At 36.1% G+C, this 27647-nt stretch overlaps 1 protein-coding gene across 2 annotated transcripts; it reads left to right on the plus strand.

Moving 5' to 3' along the window:
- The first annotated feature begins 1953 nt into the window (after window positions 1-1953).
- On the plus strand, window positions 1954-27571 carry LOC126377200 (uncharacterized). Of its 2 annotated transcripts, XM_050024896.1 has the most exons (3): window positions 1954-2382; window positions 10615-10742; window positions 26830-27571. In XM_050024896.1, exons 1-3 carry the CDS (start codon window positions 1971-1973, stop codon window positions 27013-27015), a joined length of 726 nt encoding a protein of 241 aa, XP_049880853.1. In that variant the 5' UTR covers window positions 1954-1970; the 3' UTR covers window positions 27016-27571. The 2 variants fall into 2 exon arrangements, 1 of the variants encoding a protein (XP_049880853.1); XR_007567797.1 differs by lacking the exons at window positions 1954-2382; window positions 10615-10742 and adding an exon at window positions 25355-25546 and having other exon boundaries at window positions 26830-26963.
- The last annotated feature ends 76 nt before the right edge of the window (window positions 27572-27647 follow it).

The following is a 27647-nucleotide window of genomic DNA, read 5'->3' on the forward strand; positions in this document are numbered from 1 at the left end:
TAGGAAACTACCCTATAACTATAAGAATCTTGGCTAAGTCCATTTTAAGCTTATTGTAGACTTTTGACTGGACAAATAAGGACATGATAAAAATATTTATTTATTTATTTTATTTACTTGCGTTGTCCGCTTACCTAACCTGAAGATTTACAGGTCAGGTTTTTTACAGAAGCGACTGCTTGCCTGACCTTCCAACCCGCGAAGGGAAAACAAGCCCAATAAAATGCATTTCAGGATGTTTTTCTTCACCGCTGAGCACGTGATAATCATCTAAACATGAATTCGAAAACAAATTCGACAATCATTGGTTTAGGCCTGTGCTGGTTTCGAACATGCGACCTCAAAGTGAGAGGCACGCGTTCTACCAACTGGGCTACCACGACTTGACATGAACTCTCACACTTCTCGAAAAGATGTTTACTAAAGCAAATTGCTACGTAAAGAAAACTGCCCAAAACGTGTCATTTAATCATTTAATATCACCGTGCTCACTGTTTGAATGCATTAGGGGCATCTTACTCTCGTTAGCACCGATTTGGTAGAGAAACCCCAAAATTGTGGCAATTCTTGTCGAATCCAGCCCTAACGTGTGGATTCCCTTTCATCACGACCTACACACACACACAATAATTTTCTGTGTCGCAACACAGATACACACACAGTCATAATAATAGACGCGGCAGTGACAGCGGTGGAGCGAATAGCGGGGGACTAACTTGGGATCATCAAATCAAATCAAATATACTTTATTAAACTACACTACACTACCGCCCACCGCACCGCCGCACTGTCTTTATACTTTACTACTACTCTACCCCTCTCTCTCTCTCTCTCTCTTTTTGTCTTGTTTACTTTTTTATTTTATTTATTTATTTAATTTAATTGTACGCCTACCGGCAGATAACAGCGGTCTTATTATTATCTTTGTAACATCTACCCACTGTATCTGTGTGTCACAATAAATGATTTGAATTAGAATTTGAACTTGAATTTGCACACAACATACAAAAGAAATTTATACAAAAAAAATATATTTTAAATTAAAATTTTATTGGGATCATCTGTATTTTCAACACATACATAAATAAACTCACGTCTACTTCCCACCAGGGTAAGCAGAAACTATGCAATTCCATTTGTTTCGATCCTGACACACTTCTCTTGCTTCCTCCACATTCATCAATCGTTTCATACACGCACGCCGGTTCAGAGGTGAGAAGTGAATAAAATATACTTAAAAAAAACAGCCCTAATGTGTAGTAGTGGTTAGAGCGGTGGGCTCACGATCTGGAGGTTCGGGTTCTATTCCCGTTAGGGACATTGTCGGAATCACGTTGTGAGACTGTCCTTTGTTTGGTATCGATATTGCAGACAGGATATTGAAAATAAACACATTGAAATGTATGTACATTAGACACATTATGGCAAGAAAAAATGTGCCCCACATATGAGACATGCACGTATGAGTTTCAAATTTATTGTCTTATGTGGTTCTTACACAGTAAACGTGTTAATAATATACGTTTTTTTTTTTGTGTTTCATGTATGCACACTTTTTTATTTTTTTTGTATATGTGTGTTTACACCACCGACAAGAGCGCAGCTCTTAAATAAAGAGAAAGAAAGTATATTTTTATTTGTATTTTTGATCACGATGCGCATGTTAGCCCTATAGATCGTCCACTTTACTCCTAGCCTCTTCCAAATCGCTACAAGTAAGACTGGAGGTACTGCTAGTACACACAGGCAGTGAGCGGTCGCCTCGCGTACTGAGCACGATAGAGCTCGCTTTGCATTGTCTTGAACTATTCGCGGTTTCGCCCGTGAGTTACCGACCCAAGAGACGGTACCCCCGAGCGGAGTACGCGATTCTTTTTGTAGTGAACATAAACTATAAATACGCCGCGTTCGTAGTTAAAGCATCAGTCTTTTTTATTATTCCACCCGCGTCGCTTCTATCAAAGTTCAAAATGTTCGCTAAAGTGGTGCTTTTGGGGGCGGCACTGGCGGTAGCCCAGGCAGCTATTGCGCGGGAGGATTTGGGAGTGAAATACCTGATGAGGATTTATGAGGATTGTTCGAGGACGGATGGGGTGATGCCGTGTCTGAAGAAGAAGGCGATTTTGTTCTTTGATAGAGCGGCTAGGATGGAGAACATACCCTTGGTTGATGGGATTGAGGTCGTGAAGACATCGGATCCGGAGATAACTCCGATCAGTGAGAACGATATCGAAGCGACGTTACCCAGGAACCTGAACGACAAAGATCAGGCTTTAAGCAGCATGCTGTGGGACAGGGTAGCAGCCTTCGCTAACTCCAGGACTATCCAGCTGTCCTTGCCAAAGATCACGGGACAGGAACTGAACCAGGGTGTGGAAGAAGGTATGAGCTTTTTTATTCGTATTTTGATTTCGGTAAAAAAAAACCGAATTTAATTTCTTGGAGATCATTACAATACTATAAGGTTTTAAAAGAACTTTGCGAAGGAACTTTTAAACTATGTCAGCAAAAGTTTATTTGTTTTATAGCACCTGCTCAAGTAGAACTTTTGCACACAAGAATTTCTTTACTGGTACTTAACGATAAGCAAACACAGCATAATAAGTTAATTTATAACCAATTTTATTAACCATAAAACTTATTATGTGTCTATTATAAGAGTTATGAGCTTTTAAGCTGCTACTTAAGTTCGTTTTTAACAATGGTTATCACCTAAAACTTCCTTCCAACACAAGCAATTCTTACTCAACCAATTCTTCTAATCGTAAATTGAGCAACTTTTTTTAGCTTAAATATTTCTCAAACAAAACAGTTTTTCAGAAGGTACATCTGAATTTACAGAACCGTGTCGTATTCACGTTTTGACATTTAGTGAGACTTTATTTCAGTTAGTCCTATTTTATGAACGCGACATGGTTCTAAAGTATTCTTATACATGATGCACTTAAATGTTTAAGGATAGATAATATAAACAGCCTATTCAGCTTACTAAGCTTCCGTTTACTAAGGTATTCAGCTTACCAGTGGGTCCAGGACTCTTTTTCACTTTATTTTTGCATATATGCTATTAACTGTTTGGCCGGAACCGATCTAGAACTTAACTTAATAACTGAATATCATGGTCCATAGCTGTAAAAACCATTCGACTGATTATGTTTACAACTTTATCACTAATTGGGTTAGTGAACATAGACAAAGATAATAAATGTAGGTATTTATATAGGACAGAGAGAGAAGGATATAATATATGGCCCTTATAATCAGCGCATAAAACTAATTAAATTAGAATTCTTAAGTAACATTAGGTATGCTTAATTATATGCAATTATTTCAAGACAAAAAATAATAAAAACCCAGTAAAAAGAACATTAATTTCTCTTATTAATGAAAGTTTAATTACAGATAACATTAATAGAGTTTACATGTTCTTTAGTTAGACTATAATACATACAAAAATATGTTAATACCTTCTGAAAGTAATGAATATTTAAGTCTTTATTGCTCGTAATCAGATATTCCAAAGGAATAGTAACAGATATGTACTATAGATTAGAAACACACGTAGTTATATAAAAAAAAACATTAATTTTGCGACGGAAAATTCCACATGATATTAACTCACAATCATGGCCTGAATCATCCCCTTCAGTATTCTTTATGATGTCACTATCACCCTGTATACAATAATAATTAATAAGATTTCTTACGCGCTATAGTTTCGCATAGCTTCAGAATTCCGGTCCACTAACCCTCAACTCAATAGCCAAGTCTCCTGTGTTAAGGGTTTAGTGTTAATTTTCCCAAAGGGCAACACTAATTTTCAACCCTCACCGTAATACATACTGTGATGATGTGTCCTCTTTCGCGCCAGCCAAGATTTGTCCATCTTGGCTGGCGCGTTATTCAAAAAGTTAATTCTAAAATAGATGTCGGATGAATTGGGTCAAAGATAAATTATGAAATTCTTATTACTAAATAAAGACAGATCTAAAGGTGACAAAAAACGTTTTCTTTTTTCTATATAACTTATGAATTTTAATCTAGAAAAACGTAATATTAAGTCCGACATTTTGTCACGTTTCACGCTATGACGTCTCAGATTGGTTTTTCATACAAATGCCATAGTAATTTCGTATTTTGACGTTTACTAAAACCTACATGGGCTATGTCAAGGGCCTTTGGTGAGTCAATAGTAACCCTGACACCAGGGTTGCTGAGATTGGTCATCCACCTCACAACCCACACGATGAAGAAGGCTTTGTATCTATTAATCGTATTGTTATTATACCTGTTCCGTAGCTAATTATACATACATATACAAGATCACGCCTATTTCCCGTTGGGGTAGGCAGAGGCTACGGAATTTCACTTACTACCCTGATACCCAAATTTCTCTTCTTTCACTCTCATCAAAGACTTCATATAATGAGTGACATGCTAATAAGTTATAACTTTTTCATGTATAATAGCTATAGCAATAGCTTATTATGTTTACATTACATATTTACCACTCTACGTCAATCAAAATATTATTTCGCATTCAAAAATACTTTCGTCAGTATTACAATTTTAATTTTTAAAGAAGAATTCACTTTGCAAAATGAAACGTGATAAAAAGTAACAGTTCACTTTTAAAGCTAGAAAAACAACAGATCGTTAAAAGTAAGATTTGAAATGCTTCATCATCGTATTTAATTAAATTAACTGCCAAAAAATTCATCTTTGAAGAAGCGTCAAAAAATTATGAAAGGAAAAAGTGGTACTGACAATGTGAGATATTGTTTTTCCTTTGCTATAGATATATGGACACGACATCGGTCGGTATAGTGACATTGTAACGAATACTGATTCAGCTGATTATTCTGAGTTAATATCAAGTGGAATTATGGCCAAGTAGCATTAATCAAATCAAATCAAAATCAAATCAAATATACTTTATTGCACACAACATACAAAACAAAACACAAATCGATGATAGATACAGTACAATCTGACGGCCTTATTGCTAAGCAGCAATTTCATCCAGGCAACCAGTGGAAAGGTAACATGATTCTAAGTCTATGATGACATACATACATAAACTCACCTTTATTTCCCACCGGGGTAAGCAGAAACTATGATTAATTTTTCGTTTTTTGTAATCATTATGTGATAAAAAGTAAGTTCACTTTTAAAAAACTAAAACAAAAGTTACATACTTAATTTAAGCTTACATCTAAATATAATATTGAACTAAGCTCTATAAAAAGCATTTGAAGTAAGTAGTAGCTATGAATTCTCATCAGCCGTACGACGCCCACTGCTGGGCATAGGCCTCCCCCAAGGATCTCCACGACGATCGGTCCTGCGCTGCCCGCATCCATGAATTCTCAAAGAATGATATTTTAAATAATCTTTTTAACGTGCTTTTACACATAGTTATCTGGAGGGGTTAAAAAGGCCACATTGAAGCAATTCATCTAAAAAATCAATATTGCTATTTGACATTTGTTCACAATGCGCACTTACTTTGTATATAATATGTCAAATTGCAATATTGATTTTTTAGATGAATTGCTTCAATGTGGCATTTTTAACCCCTATGTTCTCATCCCATTCTAACATTAGAAGCAAAACTCTTGATCCGTGCTTGTGTCTATCATTGAACCTAATGTTGCTAGCTGAGAAATCGGAACTTACTGTACACTTTCCCACAATTGTTGCACGATAGAACGCTATATTAGGTAAAAAGGAAACTAACAAACAACTTGTCGAGGAAAACAAAACGTAACGACTGCTCATCCGAGCAACTAGTGAGGAAAGAAAGAAAAAGAAAAAATATTTATTCGGCATCATCATCAGCCCATTAACGTCCCCACAGCTGGGGCACGGGCCTTCCCTATGAATGGATAGGAAGAACGGGCCAAATATTTATTCGGCATACTTAACACTATTTAACAAAACATACTTAGGTAATTAAATTACTTAATAATTATTATACTTACTGCCGAAACGGCTTCAGCTCAGCAAATGTCACGGCCTAGCTGTAGCAAGACTATGACGCTGATTTTCAGCTGCAGCCGGTTGGGGAATCAAAAGACAGTGAAACAAAAAGAACTGGGCTCTAAAGTATATATAATTACGTACTTAGAAAATACAAATCAACAGGCGAAGTAACTGAGGGAAATAAGGGCGGGAAGAAATAATTAATGATCCTTCCGTATAAGCTGACAGCTCTCATAGCTTAGACCTGGAGAAAAGAGTTGACTTTGCTTCATTTCATCACCTAAATCCTGCGTTACTGGTCTATTTGCAGCTTGCGGAAACATGCCGCTTAGGGTACTGAAAAACGCCCGAAGTACCTACGCCAAAGAAAAATAATACGATCCTGATCAAGCGATTACTTTAGCCATATAGGCGACCAAACAGCTTACAAACAAACACTTAAAAACTCCGATACCGACTCTGCTGGCGAAGCCGGTCCCTGCTGGCGTATATTTCCCTTTTTCAGCTCTTATTGCCCATTGAGCTCGATTAATGATTTCAAATATAATCCTCTCAGATAACGCCCGAACTTCCTGAGGGTTTCTTAAGTTTTTCTGCCAGGTTCTGCAGAGGTTCTCACCTCCAACGCTCCTTGTTTATTCAGCGAAGTAGTTCATGCCATCTGGAGCAAATTTACAATAAGTCACGTCTAAAAAATGTCTTTATATGAAAGAGGAACATTGTCGGACATAGAAAATTCCAATTGCCCATATCTAACGGGTAAGATGAAGAGTTTTACAGCAAAATCATTCTGAGGTTTCTCGCGGTAAAGACCACCATTCCATGAATGGGATCGATTTGTGTTCGCAGGCTTTTTCTATAATCAACGAAGCATTTCATATTTATGGTTTTTAGAAGTAGCCACTTCTAGTTTTATTGAAGTTCATTTGTTTAATGTTTAGTATTAAAGTTTATTATGTGAGGAAATAACAGCGAAAGTGTGCGCTTTCATTTCGCGAATTGTCTTTCAGGTACATTTAAGAAGAATGCTATAAACACACATACATACATGTATATTTGTTGATAAATATTATACCGACCCCGCCGGCGTGGTCGACGATTTCCCTCAACCAGCGCTTATCGCTATCGACCCACTAGGGTCGATTAATTCTTTCAAATATTTTTCCTCTCAGACGACGCCCTGAGCCGAGGTTCGCGCCCAACTGGGCACCCTCAGGCCTGTTGTCTTAAACGTTGTACCGGGTGAGAGCCTTCAGCGCTCCCCATTTGTCCGGCCAAGTAATTAATGCCATCTGCGGCAAATCTACAATAAGTCACGTCAAAAAAAAAGTTGAAAAATATGAATAATTGCCACCAAGAGTCTTAATAATTAAAACATCACGTTTTCGCGTGTAGAGTTACCATTTAAATACACTGCAAGTTACAAGTACGTATTGAAGTCATAATGATCTCGTTACATGACATTGCCATAAGTAGTAAAAATTCCTACATACATAAGCCATTTGCCATGTACTTAGTTAAGAGACTTTTTGTAATTATTTCTTTTTATTTTGGTGCAATAAAGTGTATTTGTATTGTATTGTATTGTATAAGCATTAGGTAGACTGCGATCTCTAGGGACGGACAAAACTTCAAGTAATCAAAACTCGTAGTCACTTTAGCTATGACGCCCAGAGATTAATATAATAAAACTCTCACGGGCAATTCCCTTAAAACCCTAAAAATACTAAGCTTGTTTTTAGGGTTTGTTGTTGTTTGTGTTGTGTTTGTTTTTGTTGTTTTTGGGGGCTTGTTTTTTCGAAACAAATGAAATTCTATAATCTTTGCTTACCCCGGTGGGAAATAGGCGTGAGTTTATGTATGTATGTATAGTTTGTTTTCAGGGTGCCCTATCAAAATGTTAAAAAGGAACTTTTAGGTGTACGTACAAAACTTTTTGGTTTTTGTTACACTTTTTTGTTTGTGTGTTTTTGTATCTCCCTAGCATTATCCCGTTTTCCACAGGGTCCGCTTTACCTAACCTGAAAATTTGACAGGTCCGGTTTTTTACAGAAGTGACTGCCTGTCTGTCTTTGTTGTGTCTGGGTCTGTGTATTGAAAAAGGGACCCTTATGAGTAAATCCATCCGGTCAAACGACCGCCAAAAAAAATCAGAACTACACATTTAAAAAAATCTATTATACGTGAGCGACAGAAGCACTTGCCTATTCAATATTATCTAGGTGTTGTGGTAGTCAAACGTCACCAATTTTGACCGAAAAACTTAGATTTTTTTCAAATTAAAACCTGGTATTCAATATTATTATCTCATCGTATCTTTTCTCGAAAATAATTGCATAATTTTTTGCATTATTCTGTTTCTTAAGAGCGTGGGATCTTTTTTTTCGAACTAATGCCTAAATCCATTATACTAAATTGTAGTTTACTGACCACGCAATGTGGTGAAAGTACTTTTTTTTTCTACTATAATAATAGTATAATAAAAATAGTCGGATATTTGTATGGTATTGTAAACACTTCTGTCACGTTTTTAACCTTTTTGAATATCGCATTTAAAAATATGTTTATGAGCTTTAAATGTTTCATGCTCTGTCCATGAAATTAATAGAACAAAATACTACATAAATGTGTGATCACCTGATTGTCCGAAAGTAAGATGATCGGTGCTGCGAAAGGCACATTAACCCGTCGGTCCCGGTTACTACTTACTGATATAAGTAAGTAGTCGTTACATGAGCCATATCAGTGACCTTTGGTAGCTCGATAGTAACCCTGACACCATGGTTGATGGGGTTGGTGATCCACCTCACAACCCACACGATAGAAGAAGATGATGACACGGTTCCCTCTCATTTTAGGTATTATTTTATATCGGATATGATTTATATTAGCGGTACGAATTCATCTTGCGTACCTTATTGTACCTTCTGTTTCATTGTAATATTTGAGACATTTTTCTTTTTAATGCAATATATTTTTTTATTGTATTTTATTGTTTCTAAGAAAGTCAAATCTTGCATGCTATTTTAAAAAGGTAAGAATACCTAGTAATCGCTTTTTGGTAAACCACAAAGCTAACCTAAAAAATTGAGTTACTATTTTAATATGACGGTGATTTGTGGAAAGTCCGAAATGTTTTGAGATTCTTTTGAGAACGACGATTATGCTATGTTTCTATTATGTTACAGATCAAATATAATTCGGGTAATTCTAACCAAAGCTCATTTTAACGTACACAAAAACCAAAATTGTTCCGCAACAAACGCGCTCCCACAATTTCTATATCATCATTTTTAAATATTTCCCGTCTAACTTCGTCGTCGAATGTATTTTTCATATTAAGAAACAAAAACTTCTCTGTGTTCTGTGAGAGTGATTATAATTACTGTTATATATAATTACATAAAACTGAAAATTTCGACAGCGCGTAAGATGCAAAGGAAGCACCTTTACCTATTATCTCGAGAATGCCATAAAAGTCCTCTGAAATTTGACATCCCTACCATTACAGATTATATGTGTATTAAGTGTTTGGGTGCCATAACCAGTCACCAAAGTAGGTTTTAATTTTAATACACACTTCCTCTCTTATATAGCCATTATATTAGCGGTATATATATATATATATATATATATATACAAGTAACCACATCAAAAGACAAGTAACGCACACATGAAATATTTTCTATAAAGGAACATGAAAAACGAACACAGAAACCATTGTACTACATGGAATGCAATAAATAATTGAGTATTGAGTACCAAAATATAATTCATCATTATGAATTTTAAAATTACGTACATATAAATGTATGCCTGCTAGTAATATTCTGATGATTCTAGATTTTTCGTTTATACTTTGGTTTTGATAAAAAAAAGCATTTCAATTTCTAGTAATTAGTCATTATTTCCCGACTTCATGCTTCCACTATCAACAAAGTTCATAGTTTCCTGGGCACAAAAATTGTTCTAACAATTACAGAACACGCACTTGCTAATGAAAAATGTAGTAATTGCATGCTTAAGAAATAAATACTGAAATTACTGAAGCATTCTCTCATAAATGACTGTTTACTATTGGGGTTTTCCTTTCAGTCATTTCCATGTTATTTGCTGTTGTAATTTATACTTTGTTACTAGTTAATGATTGGTACATTTCGATCAGTTTGATAACACAGTGCGTCTTCCTACTATTGCGTTACTTTGCATGCACATAACAATGTTACTTAAAGCTGGATTTCAAGTAATTGTTACTTATGTATATAAATATTTTATGTTTTAGTAGTTCCTATTTTAACAGTTTGTAAGAATTCATGAATGAGTGTAGTTTTTTTTTTCTACAGATTTCTATCTGTGGAAAAGAAACGTTTAATTTGGTAAGAATATAAAAATACATTGATCATCACAGCACAGGGGGATTAAAAGCCACACAGAAGCAACTCTTTTTTGAAGTCTAACCGATGATCAGGTGATGAGACTGCAATGTTAATTAGACCAGGTCCTCACAAAGTGACTTTTGTGATATATCCACCTACAGGGATTCGAACCCAAGACCTCAACGGTCCAGCGCTCGGCAACGAAGCCGTCATGTTATGCTTAAGACTAACCGTAACTTCATGCATTTTCCAGGTCGAGGCAAGATGAAGAAAATGATGGGGATGATGATGATGGGCGCGGCGATGAAGATGGCGGCAATGATCCCTCTCGCCATCGCTGGCCTCTTCGTCTTAGCTGGGAAAGCTTTAATAACAGCCAAGGTATGAGTTATTACAGTATCTTACAAAAAAAAACCAAAAAAAAATTTTTTTTTTTTCAATTCGTCATTCGTCATTTCTGCCGTTGTCTTTGCCCAGCTTAAAAATCTTGTAGATTAAAATAGACAGGTTCGTCATATTTCGAGATGGTTATCTTCATATTATAAAAATCTAAAAGTAAGACCAGACACAAATACATTTGCTTTGTCGTTTCATAATACATTTTTTTTTTATTTTTGAGAGATGTGCTTCTGTACAGATTTGTATTACTTTTCTTCAGCCTGTTAAAGCGACGTAACTCACAAAATTATATTAATTACAAGTCTTAACTTATGATTAAAGATATTATATAAATATAATAATTAATAAAAAATTCAAACTAAATAACCACTATCAGGTATACTTATTTTTTAAATAAATATTTTTATGTTAAATAATTTGATTTCGAAGTTTGAATTCGAGTTTGTTCTAAATAAAAACAAAAGATAAACCTACGGTGAAAACAAAGAAGCGCTCAAAAACATTATCAGTCAGTTATTTTGAACAATCCAGCGATTTCTGTGAACAAGAGTGACACATAATTGACATTCATCTCGAAAACCATTCTTAACTCTATCATTATGAGGCTTTCTCGAGATTACTTGAAGCATGAGTTCCCATGACCAAATACTGTGATAATCTTTAGAACAAAAAAACAGACGTCGACATGTTTTTATCGTATTTTTCATCGCGTAAAGATGATTTGTTGATAAACTGGTAAAAAACTATGTTATTGGCATTGTGATTCAGGAGATTAATAGGTAGACACGGTACTGTATGTGTTGAATAACCGGAGCGTTTAAAAGTTGTTGGAAAATTCCAAATAATACACGAGATAATACACGAGAATATTCGATAGGTGACGTATTTTTATTTCACCGAACACCATTGATCGAATGATCAATAAAACGAAGCCTGACTTAGTCAGTAGTAACATAACATAACACATCATCACGTCTGTATTTCCAAAGGGGTAGACAGAAGTGTATAAATTATGGAAACGCAGACATAATCCTCGCCAGGACTGTAACTTAATTCTGTCGGGTTACATACATACATACATACATAAACTCACGCCCGTAATCCCAAATGGGGTGGGCAGAGCCACAAGTAATCAAAGACAACTTGCAGCCACTGTTGATACGAAGATGGATACGTGGATGGATGGTTGGATGGATGGATGGATGGATGGATGGATGGATGGATGGATGGATGGATGGATGGATGGATGGATGGATGGATGGATGGATGGATGGATGGATGGATGGATGGATGGATGGATGGTTGGATGGATGGATGGATGGATGGATGGATGGTTGGATGGATGGATGGATGGATGGATGGATGGTTGGATGGTTCTGTCGGGTTCTTGGCCAGTATAAAATTTTGGGAGGGTTTTTTAAATTTCTGCTTAAACTTGAGGTGTGTTCCATAAATTTTATGCCTGCCGAATAACCATCCCTTTCCTTTTCGGCGGATAAGAAAATGACAGGTATAATTTAAAATAAAATTAGATGGTATAATAAGGCCGACTATTGTGCTTATGTATCGTATGTCTATGTCCTTTGTGTACGTTGTTGTGCAATAAAGTATTATTGATGGATTGATAGTGTCTACGGGAATCAGCACCATTATTCATTAAAAAAGCTCTATGAAAACAAAATAACACAATTATAATTAATATTTATTATTTATTGTGCTCATAAATCTTTTCTTAATAACTTTACTACAACCCACAATCCAGTTAAAACGACACAGAATCATCAGAGAAACCTAGTTATTAAAAGAAAAATGTAATTAACTCTAATTTCATACGAGCTCTTTCCCATCACCTCTCTTATTGTTTAAGTCAATTTCACAGACGTGGGACCGTGATCATTACCACGACACATATTATGACGAACTAAGAAACGAGATAACCTCCTTAGGGCCTCACTGTAACACCATGTTGTGCCACTAACAAAATGAATGAGTGTGTAATTTACGGGCTCTGTAGTCCAGTGGTTGAGAGTTAGGCTCACGATCCGGAGGTCCCGGGCTCGAATCCCGGTGGGGAAATATCACAAAAATTACTTTGTGATCCCTAGTTTGGATAGGACATTACAGGCTGATCACCTGATTGTCCGAAAGTAAGACGATCCGTGCCTCGGAAGGCACGTTAAGCCGTTGGTCTCGGTTACTACTTACTGATGTACTTAAGTAAGTAGTCGTTACATGAGCCATGTCAGGGGCTTTTGGCGGCTCAATAATAACCCTGACACCAGGGTGACAAAAAACGTATTATTGTTTCTATTTAAGTAAATTATTTATCAATTTTAATAAGGAACAATGTAAAAATAATTGCGAAATTTTGTTACGTTTTTCTATAATGTCGTAGTTTGCGTTTTTACACGAATACCATGATAATTTCGTGGTTTAACGTTAAAAAGTATCTGATTTGACTAGTTGGAAACTACTCTATTCTACCACATATTTGGAACTTCAGCTAAGACCGCGTTTTCTCTAAAATCTCAGTCTGCGAACCGCCATTAGCACTTCACTTTTGATTTGTGCCAAGATTAAACCACCTTGCATTGAGTGTCAGATAAAATGCCTTAGGAACACTTTAAGATCTAGATTAGTTACGACTTCGGACCTAGAATTGTAAGTTGCTCTCTTTGTTATCTCTGTCTAGATGGAAACGGAATGACGCAAATTTAAGGTGACTTGACTTTTGAAATCACCATTAGAAAGCAATCTCTTTTCATCATCATCACTAATTTAAGAGCCACGCTCTGGTCGGTGTAGTATTCTCCATTCGTGTCTATCAAAGACCAATTCCTTCACTTCCTTATAAGACACGACGTTCGCCTTCTTTTTAATCTGTTCCTGTAAGCTCTTCTTGGTCTTTCCCTTCCTCTCTTTCCTTGTAGCTTCCCTTCTATGATGTTTTTAATAAATTCGTCGTATATTAAATGTCCAAACATCTTGCCTCTTCTGTCCTCAATAACTGTCAATATTTGCCTTTTATTTTTTTTCTCTTTTTACATCAAATCTTAATAAACACATAACGGTCTCTGTAATCCAGTGGTTGAACGTTGGGTTCACAATCAGGACGTCCAAGGTTCGGATTTATTGAGGACAATATCACAAAAACCATTTTGTGATCACTAGTATGGTTAGGACATTGCAGACTGATCACCTGATTGTGCGAAAGTAAGATGATCCGTACTTCGTAGGGCATATAAGTAGTCAGTCCTGGCTAGTATAACTGGTGAGGGGTCTTTGGCGAATCAATGGTAACCCTGATACTAGGGATGATGCGGTCGATCTTTTAAACGTGTTTTAAGGGTCGAGTTTTATTATCTTCGTAACTAGCATGTTCCATCGTTTTGGAGGTAAATGACCTAACCTATATTGGGCTGGTTTTCCCGTCGCGGGTTGGAAGGTCAGACAGGCAGTCGCTTCTGTATAAAAAAACCTGTCAAAACTTCAGGTTAGATAAGTGGACCCCGTGAACACGGAATAACGCTACGGAGATATAAGTACCAAGTTCCATATCGTCGTTGCCAATTTAAAAGCTCTTATGTGTCACCCTCACCAATTTTTTTGTCAGGATCGAATAGTATTTTGTTCCTAAAACTTTCAGTACAAACTCTTATGTACGGAAATATCAATTATCTTTTAATATTTTTAACACACAGTCATACAAAAAAATCTGTTTGAAGTTTTTTTTTTCTGTAAAATTGACCCGATTGCACATAATAGATTTTAAATTGGCATCGACGATACATCGCAGTAGGTATGTTTGAAACATCCGCGTAACGTGCCGCTTTTGTTGGCTATACCTACGCCATCTTGAAAATATTTTAACGCAAGTACCTTTAACCTACATTTTCAAAATAACAAACGAATGTTTTGATAACACTAGAAAGAACTTTCATTTCTTTTATTTCCTATCTTGCGCATTGACAGGTGACGTTTTGAAACATGCGTACCTTACAAAAATATAATAGGGGCCTAATGAGAATGCGGCTTAAGAATTCGCCATTTATAATGCGATTGTGCGTTTTGACTTGTTTCGTTTAAAGATGTTAGTTCCATCGATTCATCACTAGATGTCGCTGTTCATAATTAGAACGCAGTATTTACTTGTACATTTTCTAGAAAATTCTACGCAATTATTTCCATCCCTACTACGCATAGTATGGACTAAGAGAAACCATAACAGAATATGTCACATTACAATTAAATTAAATTAAAATGAAGACGCTCATCCTCTAACATCTTTCTCAAGAGTTAAATGGTAGCTAAAATGCAGCTCTCAAACAAAATGACATAGTTGGAAAATAACTCTGCTGTGCCGCGGGATAGTTGTAGACTGTGGTTAGTATCAATGTTGTGTACTGTCTGCAAAATATTCGCTTATAATCTTCGAATACTGTCATTTTTCTAACAAAAAAATTATAAATAAAATTAATAATAAAAATTGCTTTATTTCAAATAAAAATGATCCATAATTTACATAATAAAATTCAAATAAATTAAAATAATAAATAAAACCAAATCAAATTACATTTTAATTTTTAAATACATTTTATTGCTTTTCACGTGCCGAAAGATAAAAAGACGTGAAATAACGATAAAATAACATCACACAGAAAATTGACAAAGAATCGTGAGACTGTAAGGGACTCAGATAACGGCCTCCGTGGTCCAGTGGTTTGAGCGTTGGACTCACGATCCGGAGGTCCCAGGTTCAAATCCCGGTGGGGACCCATCACGAAAATCACTTTGTGATCCCTAGTTTGCTTATAGGATATTACAGGCTGATCACCTGATAGTCCGAATGAAAGATGATCCGTGCTTCGGAAGGCACGTTAAGCCGTACTGATGTAAGTTAGTAGTCATCACATGAGCCATGTCAGGGGCCTTTGGCGGCTCAATAGTATCCTTGACACCAGGGCTGTTGGGTTGGTAATCAGCCTCACAACCCACACGATAGAAGAAGAAGGGACTAAGATAAAAAACTTTAAGACAGTAACGAGCCTTTACCCAGCTTGAAACAAATCGTGTCTAACACAAATCCTATTCGTATCTCAGTGTTGTAAATCGTCTCATATCTCGCGTCTTGCCTTTCCAACGTTACATCTCTCTATCCCATTATTAAGTACACAGAAACACTGTTCTATTTTATATCTAGTACGCCAACGTCACGACCAAGGTTCGAGTTTCGTTTTCACTTGTTCAAAGCGAAGGAAAATTTTCCTTACAGCTACTCGTATAAGTAGGTATAATTGAGTAAGTAAACGATTGGATCAAAGATAAACTGTAAAATGCTAATTTGATAATAAAAACTGTATGCAATGATAAAAAATGACATTTTGCTTTTCGAATTATTTAGTAATTTAAAAAAAAGGACTAAGTTATGGATGATAATTTTGGCAACTAAATATTCCAAATAAAATTTAAATTTGAAAAAAGTTTCTAATTCAATTCAATTTTTAATTAATGTCTTTTGTGTGATCACAATTCTGCCAGTATCATAATGAAAAAAATACGTAACATGTAACGAGACGAACGATATTTATTAAAAATATTTATTAAAAATTATTATTATTATTTATTATTATTATTTATCTTTATATATTTATAATTCTCTCCTAAGAGGTTCAAGTCGCACGGGCCGTAGCCAAGTGCTTTTATTGTTTCAGAGATAAAAACTTCCTGACGATGCGGCATGTATTTAGAATTACTGCTTTTTGAAGAAGTGTGAGTGTGGATGGATGCATGTTGAGAGTTTGGAGACTAGTGTGGAGTGTTTTAGGTATGACGCCTGTGGTGGAAACAACGATGGGTACCGTTTTAACAGTTCTTACTTGTTATTATTCTTTTTCATTTCTGTTGTCTGTTTAACAAAACAAAAAATAAATAAAGTTGTTAAAAAGTATCTCATTTGACTAACTTGTCATCTAACCTGCTCAGAGTAAAAAATAAAGATAAAAAGTAACAAATATCAAATTGCAAATGTCAAATTGGTGACATTAACACAAAAAGGCAGAAGGCACAACATATTAACGTGCGTATCAAGAGTTACGACCCTGTCACAGTGACACGCGGGAGCGTCATTTATTTATACTTTTTTCAAAGTGGCTCAAATTCATGTCCATATAAGTGGCCAATCAGCTCGCGACACCAAACACTTCAGGACCTCGCTACCGACCCCCCGGCGTGGCTGACGATTTTCCTCAATCAGCGCTTATCGCTATCGACCCTAGCGGGTCGATATTCTTTCAATTAATATTCCTCTGTTATTTTTTCAATTTTTTTCGGTGCCAAGCTTGCACCAATGAGTCATCACATCATCATCATCAACCCATTAACGTCCCCACTGCTGGGGCACGGGCCTTCCCTATGGATGGATAGGGAGATCGGGCCTTAAACCATCACGCGGGCCCAGTGCGGATTGATGGTTATTAACGACTGCTAATGCAGCCGGGACCAACGGCTTAACATGCCTTCCGAAGCACGGAGGAGCTCGAGATGGAAACTTTTTTGTGGTCACCCATCCTATGACCGGCCTTTGCGAAAGTTGCTTAACTTCAACAATCGCAGACTGAGAGCGTTTACCGCACCAATGAGTAATTTATCTTAAGTGCAGACTCCACTAACACAGTTGGCTCGACCATTATAGACTGCGATACGGTTCACCACCTATCACGTTGGTGTAACAAAAAGCTTGGTGAGGCGCGGGTACTTAGTTCAATTGGGATATGGCCATGAGCTTATGTTATTTCACTTCACTATTTTTCCAGATTTCGACTGCAATTGCCCGTTAAGATAAGATTTTAACAGCCTCCGTGGTCTAGTGGTTAGAGCGTTAGGCTCACGATCTGGAGGCCCGGGTTCGATTCCCGATGGTGACATTGTCGAAATCACTTTGTGAGACTGCCCTTTGTTTGGTAAGGACTTTTCAGGCGTGAATCACCTGATTGTCTGAAAAAATAAGATGATTCCGTGCTTCGGAGGGCACGTTAAGCCGGTGGTCCCGGCTATTAGCCGTAAAAACATTTCCACTAACCCGCATTGGAGCAACGTGGTGGAGTATGCTCCATATCCCCTCCGGTTGATTGAGACGATTGGGACGTATATAGGCTGTTTATGTATGTCAACTATAACTCAACTAACTATAACTGTGTACGGTCACTAGCATTAATAAATATGTATACACTTTGGTACCATGTCACATTAACTTTTTTGACAAATTGAACTGTAAGTCTCACTAAATGACAAATATGTTAGTGCGACGGAGTCCTAAAGTGGGTACATTATATTGCTCATGACTGTACTTTGTGTATTGTGTAACTGTGTGTGTGTGTGTGTGTGTGTGTGTGTGCGTTCATTTTGTACTATTCCAAACTAACCTAAAGACTTGATCATTCCGCGTCCGCTCCCGCGCATTCACTATGTATCGAGTGGGATGCCAAGCGAGCATTTCAAATGTATAATGATTAACGGATTTAACATGCGCACATACGGTTATTCATACCAAGTCTTTTCCTAGTTGGCACAATGATTTAAACCGCAATTACTTCTGCAACCGCAACGATAGTTGCCTTAATGGAAAAGGCTTTAGTTCGTTTTGTATACAACTTATTCTGTTTTAGTTTTATTGTGACTACGATCCATTATCACTGGTAATAAAAAATACAAAAATGTGAACATTGCATAGATCTAGCATAGATAAATATATAGGTGTTATACTGTTCACTTACATGACAAAAAACAAATCATACAACTGAAATAACAACAATTTTACAAATAATAATAACAATAAAAAAATGAGAATATTTATTTGTCATGTTGGGTCATGCATGGATGCTATTTTTTTCCGTAACCAAATTGTTGTCTTAAATTTTAAAACTGACGAGCTAAAATAAATCACGCCAAAAAACATCAACCCATACGAGAAAAATAAGTTCAGTCGTGATCATCATCTCTCCAGCTTGTTTTTCACAGGATTCACTTACCGGTTCCGGTCCGGTTTTTTACAGAAGCATCTGCCTAACCTTCCAATTCGCGAAGGAAAAACCAGCCCAATACAAGTTAGGTCACATACTTCCGAAACGCATTTCTTAGGTATGTAAGTTTCCTCACGATGTTTTCGTTCACCGCTCAGCGCGTAATTTATGATCCAAATATGAATTCGAAAACAAATTCAAAAATCATTGGTTTAGGACCTTGCTGTTCGAAAATCGACCGGGCTCTTCAATTCACTCATGATGATGATAAAAACAAAACTGTAACTCATTACTTATTAAAGAGTTAAATTATTTCCATATCAAAATACCAAGAAACACAGCAACCTAAATCGATACCGGAATAGCATAGATCATAGATGAAAGTCAACATCTTCATCACACTAATGGAGCGAGGTTTAATGACATTGCGAACACATCGTCATACAAACCCACATAAGATGTAAATGATGAAAACGCTCCCAATGGAATAGCTACTGACGATGCGCTTGCGCTGAATGACGAAGTCATGTGCCAGTTTACACAAGATGAACAATATATGGGAATTAGAAATTAGAGGCCGACGAACCGAGCTCAGATAAAATGATAAACAAAAGTAAAAACACTTTATTAGAACGTACTTACACTTACAATACAATATACTTGCTTGATAGGAGGTTTGTGACCAACCTATCTCTCTCTCTTTATTTAAAAGCTGCGCTCTTGTCGGTGGAGTAATCACCATTACACCTAACCTGTATTGGGCTGAATTTCCCTTCGCGGTTTGGAAGGTCAGACAGGCAGTCGCTTCTGTAAAATACCCGACCTGTCAAATCTTCAGAGTAGGTAAGCGGACCCTGAAGAAATTGAAGAAACGAAATAACGCTAGGGAGATGTTGATGATGATGATGACCATATACTTGCTTGGATCACGAGAATTAAAAAAATATCAAGACTTTTATTAAAACAACTTAATGAAGGGAGGATACTACATAAGCTCTTAAGTCTAGAATCGCAGAATTGACAAATGAATATTGATGAACTGTGCAGGTCAATGACAAGTCCCGAAGACTCGATAAGCGTCGTGATCTCTCGATCGATTTCTACGGTATAATAAGTCATATCTTAGAAAATACATAGGATGAACTTTGTAACCGAAATGGTGGTAATTTAGGTGGCGTAATTATTTCTTGAATGGTAAAATTGCATTGAAGACACACTTGTTAACTTTTTAACGAACGCGAATTTTCTATGTAACTCGAATTTGTTGCCAACTCTTTAAATAAAAAAATAATACGCCACCAAAATTACTAAACTTCACTTTAACTTTGTTTAAATGGAACGTCTTTTATATCAAATGGTGGTGTGGGTGTGTGTCAAAAGGTGTTTGTTTGTGTACAGTCATGAGCATACTCACTTTAGGACTCTGTCGCACTAACATATTTGACATTTAGTGAGACTTACAGTTCAATTTGTCAAAAAAGTTAATGTGACATGGTACCAAAGTGTATACATATTAATGCTCGTGACAGTACTTACTATCTTTCTCTCACGTGTAATCTTTGATACCTAAGTATATTATGTTTAATTCATGTCATCTTTCTCGAACATCGTATTATTATTATGGGTTTCTCTCTTCGCATTAAAGCCGTGACTGTGTCTCTACTATTCATCAAAAGACACGTTCGTATATAAGAACAGTTGTAACACAAATAACAATTACCATCAGGATCAACAATATTTATTCTGTGACACGCGGACGTTTTAACGCCTAATGCTTTAGACTTTGTTATATTAATTGCGTGGTTACATACAGTTGCTCCGTTCCATTGAAGCAAGAGGTAAGACTAGTGTATGCGCCTGCGATTTGCGCGAACGAACGTCTGCGCACCATAATATATCCTGCGTACCTGACCGATTCATCATCAAGTTTGGACAATAGATACACTCATTCAGTCAATCACAAGTTATCTAATTATATTTTTTTGTCTGAAAATAGTTTAAGTATTTACAATATACTTACTTAGTAACATTAAAGCCTTCCAGACGTACGGCCGGGTTTCATTCCTATTTGGTGGATATCCCAACTATTCGCACAAAGTGCTTCGCACGTCCTAAATTATACGCGCTGCTTGGTAGTGGAATTCTTTTCCGTCTTCTGTATTTCCGAATGCATATAACCCGGGTCCTTTCAAGGCCAGAGTGAACAGGCATATTCTGGGCGAGCTCGCTCCATCTTAGGCCTTGTCAATGCCTTCAGGCAAGTTTGGGGGCAAGTGCAAACCCATCAAAGGCAAAAGGCCATTTGTTGTAATTTTTTCGCTAAGCCGATTTTTTGGGTGGCTTAAAGGCTTATAAAAAATTTATAAGATTGACATACTTAAGTTGATAAAATATCACGTGATTAGTTATCCATTCTATTCTACAGCGTCAAAAAAAGGAATAGTATTATGCGTCTTTGAATAAACAGCTAAAATAATTTGGTTTTTTGAGAAGAAATCTTGTCAAACGATCAACTTTCGGCTTCAGAATGTTCGAGAACATTCTATAACATATTCACAGACCATTACGACAGTATGTCACACAAGACGATATCTCACGAAAATCTGCTCACTTTAATTGAAAAATATCTGAAGACCTTTTCACCTTACAATTAGAAGTGAAAGTTGTTCCCAAATATTATTTTGTTCATTATTTCCCCTATTGTCTGATCTGCGCACGATTACGTATTGTTCTCTTCTGTTACGTTCAAATTTATCAACGTCAACCATTTTGTTTATGGCTGTCAACGGTTGATGATAAAAGATGACGATAAAGAGAATTGAATGAAATACCTTACTTATTGCATTTGATAAGTTGGTATTTTTATTGTACTATTCATTTAATTTGAGATAAAAGTTTCACATCGACAGATTTGTGGACCACTCTTTTCTGGAGAACGCTGAGGCTCACATCTGGAACAAATTTTAAGACAATAGGTTTGAAGGTGCCCTGTTACAAGGAATAAGATTTGTCTTTTTCGGTTCATTCTTCCAACAGATATGATGTGTTAAACTAATGGGAAAAGCGAAGTCTTACCATTCAGTAAGTCTATTGGGAAGGAAATTCCCAGTAGTTCGACTGGTAAAACTACTCGGTAAGACAACTGGGAATATATGAATGTCACATTGACTCTTCGAGACCTCAAACGTTCCCGTAAACCCTAAACATGTACCCAGGTTTTAACCAGGTCAGAATCGTTATAAGCATCATTCCATTCTACTCGCTTGCTTTCTAGTTTCTACTGATTAGGTTTGCGATAAGTAGGGACATGATAGCATATAAGTGATTGTCATGATAACTTCTCTTGTTCTTAAGACACGTTTTGCCCACGGGAAATGGAAAGGTATGCCAAAGCGACCAAATGCTAAAAGCATTCGTTTGACTGACATACAAATTAACAACCTTCATCATCTCCCTAGCATTATCCCGTTTTTGAACAGGGTCCGCTTACCTAACCTGAAGATTTGACAGGTCCGATTTCTTACAGAATCGACTGCCTGTCTGACCTTCCAACCAGCGAAAGGAAAACCAGCCCAATACAGGTTAGGTCACATACGGTTTCCTAACGACGTTTTCCTTCACCGCTGAGCACGTGATAATCATTTATGATCCAAACATGAATTCGAAAACAAATTCGACAATCATTGGCTTAGGCTTATGCTGGATTCGAATCTGCGACCTCAAAAGGAGAGGCAAGATACCGACTAGGCTACCACGGCTCAAACAAACAAATGAACAAACATACATACAAATATTTACGTCCTTAAACCCCAACTTAGTCCCCAACTGGGCATCCTCAGGCCTGTTATTTGAAATTTTGTACCGGGTGGGAGCCTTTAGCGCTCCCCATTTGTCCGGCCAAGTAGTTAATACCATCTGCGGCAAATTTATAATAAATAAGTCACGACAAAAAAAACTACTGTCCTAGTGAGATATAACTCTAGTTATTAAATAGCTTGTAATGTTTACCTACATTGATTTAAAAGATGTGTTGCTGTTGAAGTTTCTTGTCATTTCTTCTCCTCAGCCATGGCACCTTGCGAAATGACGTAGATTCAAAAATGTTAAATTGACCTTCAAATCAAATCAAATCAAATATACTTTATTGCACAGAACTAAAATTTCAACAATCAGACAAAACACATGAATACAGTACAATTCAATAAGTTTATCCATGATAATAACGTTGAATAAATGATTCTGATTTTGATTTCTGATTTAATGGCTTTATAGTTACATGTTAATACGAGAAAATTCAAAGAGTATATCTTTAAAATTCATTAAAAACAATTTCCTTTCAACCTTTGCAACTAAGAACGCAGATAGTATTCCTAGAAAGCGCAAGGTCAGAGGTATAGGGGAAAGTGAAATCCATACGGCTATCATAGCAGGTACCTTCAAGGTAATTTTCTAAAGGTTGTTACTAAGATGCAGCTATTATTTGTAATTTGAGACGCGTTCGGGAATGTGTGATCTGTGTGTTATGATGGCCTAGTAGTACAAAGCCACAGTACAGTCATGAGCAATATAATGTACCCACTTTAGGACTCTGTCGCACTAACATATTTGACATTTAATGAGACTTACATAAAAGTTAATGTGACATGGTTTCAAAGTGTATACATATTAGTCACTTAGAAATAAATTTAAAGAAATTAATATTTTAACTTTGGCATCACAATATATCTTTGAAAACTTAATATATGTAAAAAAACATATAGGATTATTTGCAAAAAATAGCGATCGGCACATTGTTAATACCCGGAATAAAAATAAACTTGCTTTACAAGTCAGTCGATTACATAAGATTACTAAATCTTTTAAGGGGCAATGTATACGTTTTTACAATAAGATTCCCATTGACATTCAGAATTTGCCTTTCAACTGCTTTAAGACAGTAGTTAAACAAAAACTTTACAAAAAAGGTTATTATAAAGTTAGTGATTATTTAGAAGATATGAATGCATGGGATTAACTGTCTGAGAACTGATATTAGGCAGCTAAATTAGTCAATTGTATATCAATACTTTATGTTTATTTTTATTTTTTTTAAAGAACGTCTAGGGCCCTGTGCCGAGGTTTTTCTTGCAGCTTCTTTTCCCCGGCTATACAGGTTGTGAGAAGCTGCAGTAGTTTTAGGCGGATGAGACGTTCGTTATGTAAAAATTGACGATTCAAAGTGTAACTATGTTACCTACTGAATAAAGATATTTTTGAATTTTGAGTACTCGTGACCGTACATACACACAAACATACATTATATATGTGACTGATCACGTATGCGAGTGGAATCAAAATAAAAAGATGTAATGAAATTTTTACTACAGTAACATTTATACATCAACGGGAATTTGCCAAAAAACGAAAATCTATCGTGCGAGTTGTGAGGTGTAGTACCAACGTCATCAACCCTGGTGTCAGGGTTACTATTGAGGCGCCAAAGGCCTCTAACATGGCTCATGTAACGACTACTTACTTACATCAGTAAGTAGTAACCGGGACCAACGGCTTAACATGCCTTCCGAAGCACGGATCATCTTACTTTCGGACAATCAGGTGATCACGAACGAAAAATTAAAAATAAAAGAAAATAATGATTAAAAGAAAATGTTTAATGATTGGTTTTAAACTTGTATTCATTTAGTGCTTGGATGTTTGACAGTCAAATGCTTTAATTGCCATCATAAAAATATTTTGCTTTGTTTAAAAAATAAACAAACAGTATTGTGTCATAAAAAAAACAACAAACGGATAACATTATCAACCTTAATACTTTAAGAATAAGAAGCGAGTTTTATGCGGCAGCCTCATAAGAAATTCCAATAAGTTTGGTAATACGGCCTTCATCGCAACATTCCTCATTTCGACAGTGCATTGTAATATACTTTTAATGTTGCCATGTTAAGAAAATCAGTACAGTTTTGGAGAAACATACCTTTTTCCTTCATAATAAAAAAATATATAAATATAATATAATGTAAATTATATAATTCATAAAATGAGATTTAAGAATAGAGGCTGCACTGCAGGTCTTTCTGACTAATTAAAACACATAATAACGGGTTCTTACCGCGTTTAAATGGGGATATGAGACTCCCACTTTCTGACTAATTAATAAAATTTTATTCTTCTTCTTCCTCCTTATACTTAATTGTCACTGTGTATAAATTCAATATTATGTTGTCATTTAATATAGATACGTTTCAGCTGTTAGAAAAGTTCAGTAAAACACAAAATTACATACAATTCTCTAATTTTCATTTATTAACCAATATACTTTCATAATTCATAATTTTATTTAGATATTCAACGATTTTCTAATTGAATATTAAAATAACATACATTTTATTAAGTTACCGAAAAATAAAATGACAAATAACCACCTAAGAAACCTAAGCTCTCCTGATATAACGGTAAGAGGCACAACCATCGCATGACGAAAAAAGAAAAAAAAAAAAATTGGGCAAAAATAAAATCTACTCCTGGCAACATCAATGTAACTGCCAGTTTTATTTGTACAGTGCTCTAAGTCAGTTCAGTATTTAGTTTAGTTCCAATTCTATATTTTAGTTTAGTTAGTTCAAATTAGTTGGGACTAAAAATAATTTTGCTGTCATTTTAAGTAAATCTCGTGCGGCTCGTATTTACATCGAGTCGTTCGAGATTTACTTTTATTGATGGTGAAATAAGCATCACATTCGATATTTGATTTAGTTTTGAAGACACGTGGTATGCTTTTATAATTATTTTTTTTATTATTATTTTTATTGTTTTTTTGCTAAATTTGTTAAATATTTATTGCTATGACTCGACGCCTTTGGCTAGAGAAACTTTTTCCTTATTAACTTCTTGGAGAAGTCCAGATTGTAACAGGAAAAAACACATGTTAATTCATTCGGCCGTGTTCGACATTAGACCAAAAAGAGGACAGTCTTCCTTTTAAATTTGTTGATTTATTAGCCTAGTACCAGACCTTGGCTGTTTCCAATGATGGACAAAATATCACTTTCGATACAAACTCCTAAGATGCATATGTTGAATCGTAAAGTGACAGGTTAGCAGCATTTCATGGTCATTCATGTTAGGAAGGACACAGACTTTGTCAATTTTTATTCAGTTTCAGTTTAAAGTACTTTATTCTCATAAAAAAAACTATACATAGTCACATGAGAACTAAATATTTTAACAAACATAGGTTAATTTGTTGTAATTAATTTGCTGTTGAACAGGCGGAGAGGGTATTTAAAAAAAAACAACTATCATCTTCAATCGTGTGGATTGCGAGGTGGAGTACCAACCTCATCAACCCTGGTGTCAGGGGTTACTATTGAGCCGCCAAAGGCCCCTGACATGACCCATGTAACGACTAGGTACTTACATCTGTAAGTAGTAACCGGGACCAACGGCTAAGCGTGCCTTCCGAAGCACGGATCATCTTACTTTCGGTCAATCAGGTGATCAGCCTGTAATGTCCTAACTAAACTAGGGACCACAAAGTATTTTTTGTGCTATGTCCCCACCGGGAATCGAAACCGGGACCTCATGATCGTGAGCCCAACGCTCAACCACTGACCACGGAGATCGTTCATATGGTTACTTACTATTACAAGACTTAATTTGTGGAACGCATGATATGTTTACGCGTTAATTTATTTGACGACGTACCCGAAAAGATAAACAGCTGAACAACCATGGTCTTTATATACTCCTCAGCATAGAAACTGTTGTATTTTACATTAATAACATGACATTAGCTCACGACTATTTTCCAATTGGGGTAGTCAGAGGTACATCCATCGCAAGATGAACTATGTACCCATACCTCACCGAGCGCTTTGTTAGACCAACGTGATAGGTGAGCCTTATCGACGTCTATAAAGGTCGAGCTAACCGTCTTAGTGAAAACTGCACTTCTTTCTTCTTTCTTTCTTTCTTCATTGATGCAAGTCCATGCATTCCATGATCACTGTGACTACATAATTATACTCACGTTTTTTTTCTCTAAATTCCAGATCGCCCTTCTTCTGGCCGGAATCATGGTCTTGAAGAAGATCATGTCCCAGAAGGGAGGTGGCGGCGGTGGTCACGAGAGCCACGGTTGGTCTTCTGGCGGCAGCAGCGGCGGATGGGACAGACGGTCCTATGAAGGCTACAACGACGTCTCAGACCTCGCATACTCCGCCTACAAAAAACAATAAACGATCACAACGAAGAACTATGTCTATTTAAGTCATCGAGTTCAATCGAGTTACGAACTCATGACCTGTCGAGTTCAATCGAGTTCGTTGCGACTAGGGCCTTGTTGAGAATGTTAAATGTTTGATTTTTAAAATGGTTTTCTTGTTGTTTGTAGATTTTGGTGGTAGTTTGAAAATCATAGGTCTCAGTCATAGTGTGACTGAGTTTTTATGTTTTTTTTTCTGATTAAGTATATTCATGTTCATGTGTTTGAATGGATCTGATATTTTGTATGAATTTTGTTTTTCTTAACAGAGTGGCTATGTCGATAATGAACTAATCAGGGTCAGTTTTCGTAACAGCTTTAATTAGACAAGGTTCTAAAACTTGACCGACTTCGCAACTCGCAAAGTTGTGTCATTTCTAGTTTTTCCGAGACACATGTTCCATTTTAATTTTTGTTTTATTTTATTTTAATTTATATTTGTTTAAAAGCTGCCAGTGATAATTATGTTTTTAGATTTTTCATTTTTTTCCCACCTTTTTGGAACGTTTGTCTCGTTTCTATTATAATGTATGTGCTATTTAATTTAAATTATTTATTTAAATTTTTATTAGTGGAGTTTAATACCTAATTTATTGTCTCGAGCGA

This window comes from Pectinophora gossypiella, chromosome 22 (assembly GCF_024362695.1).
Source record: "Pectinophora gossypiella chromosome 22, ilPecGoss1.1, whole genome shotgun sequence".
NCBI lineage: Eukaryota > Metazoa > Arthropoda > Insecta > Lepidoptera > Gelechiidae > Pectinophora > Pectinophora gossypiella.

Bases quoted from the DNA above. Each gene is read 5' to 3' on its own strand.
- LOC126377200 (XM_050024896.1), top strand. From the start codon at position 1,971: ATGTTCGCTAAAGTGGTGCTTTTGGGGGCGGCACTGGCGGTAGCCCAG. The intron at 2,383-10,614 runs GTATGAGCTTTT...TGCATTTTCCAG, and splicing joins GAACCAGGGTGTGGAAGAAG to GTCGAGGCAAGATGAAGAAA. The intron at 10,743-26,829 runs GTATGAGTTATT...TCTAAATTCCAG, and splicing joins AAGCTTTAATAACAGCCAAG to ATCGCCCTTCTTCTGGCCGG.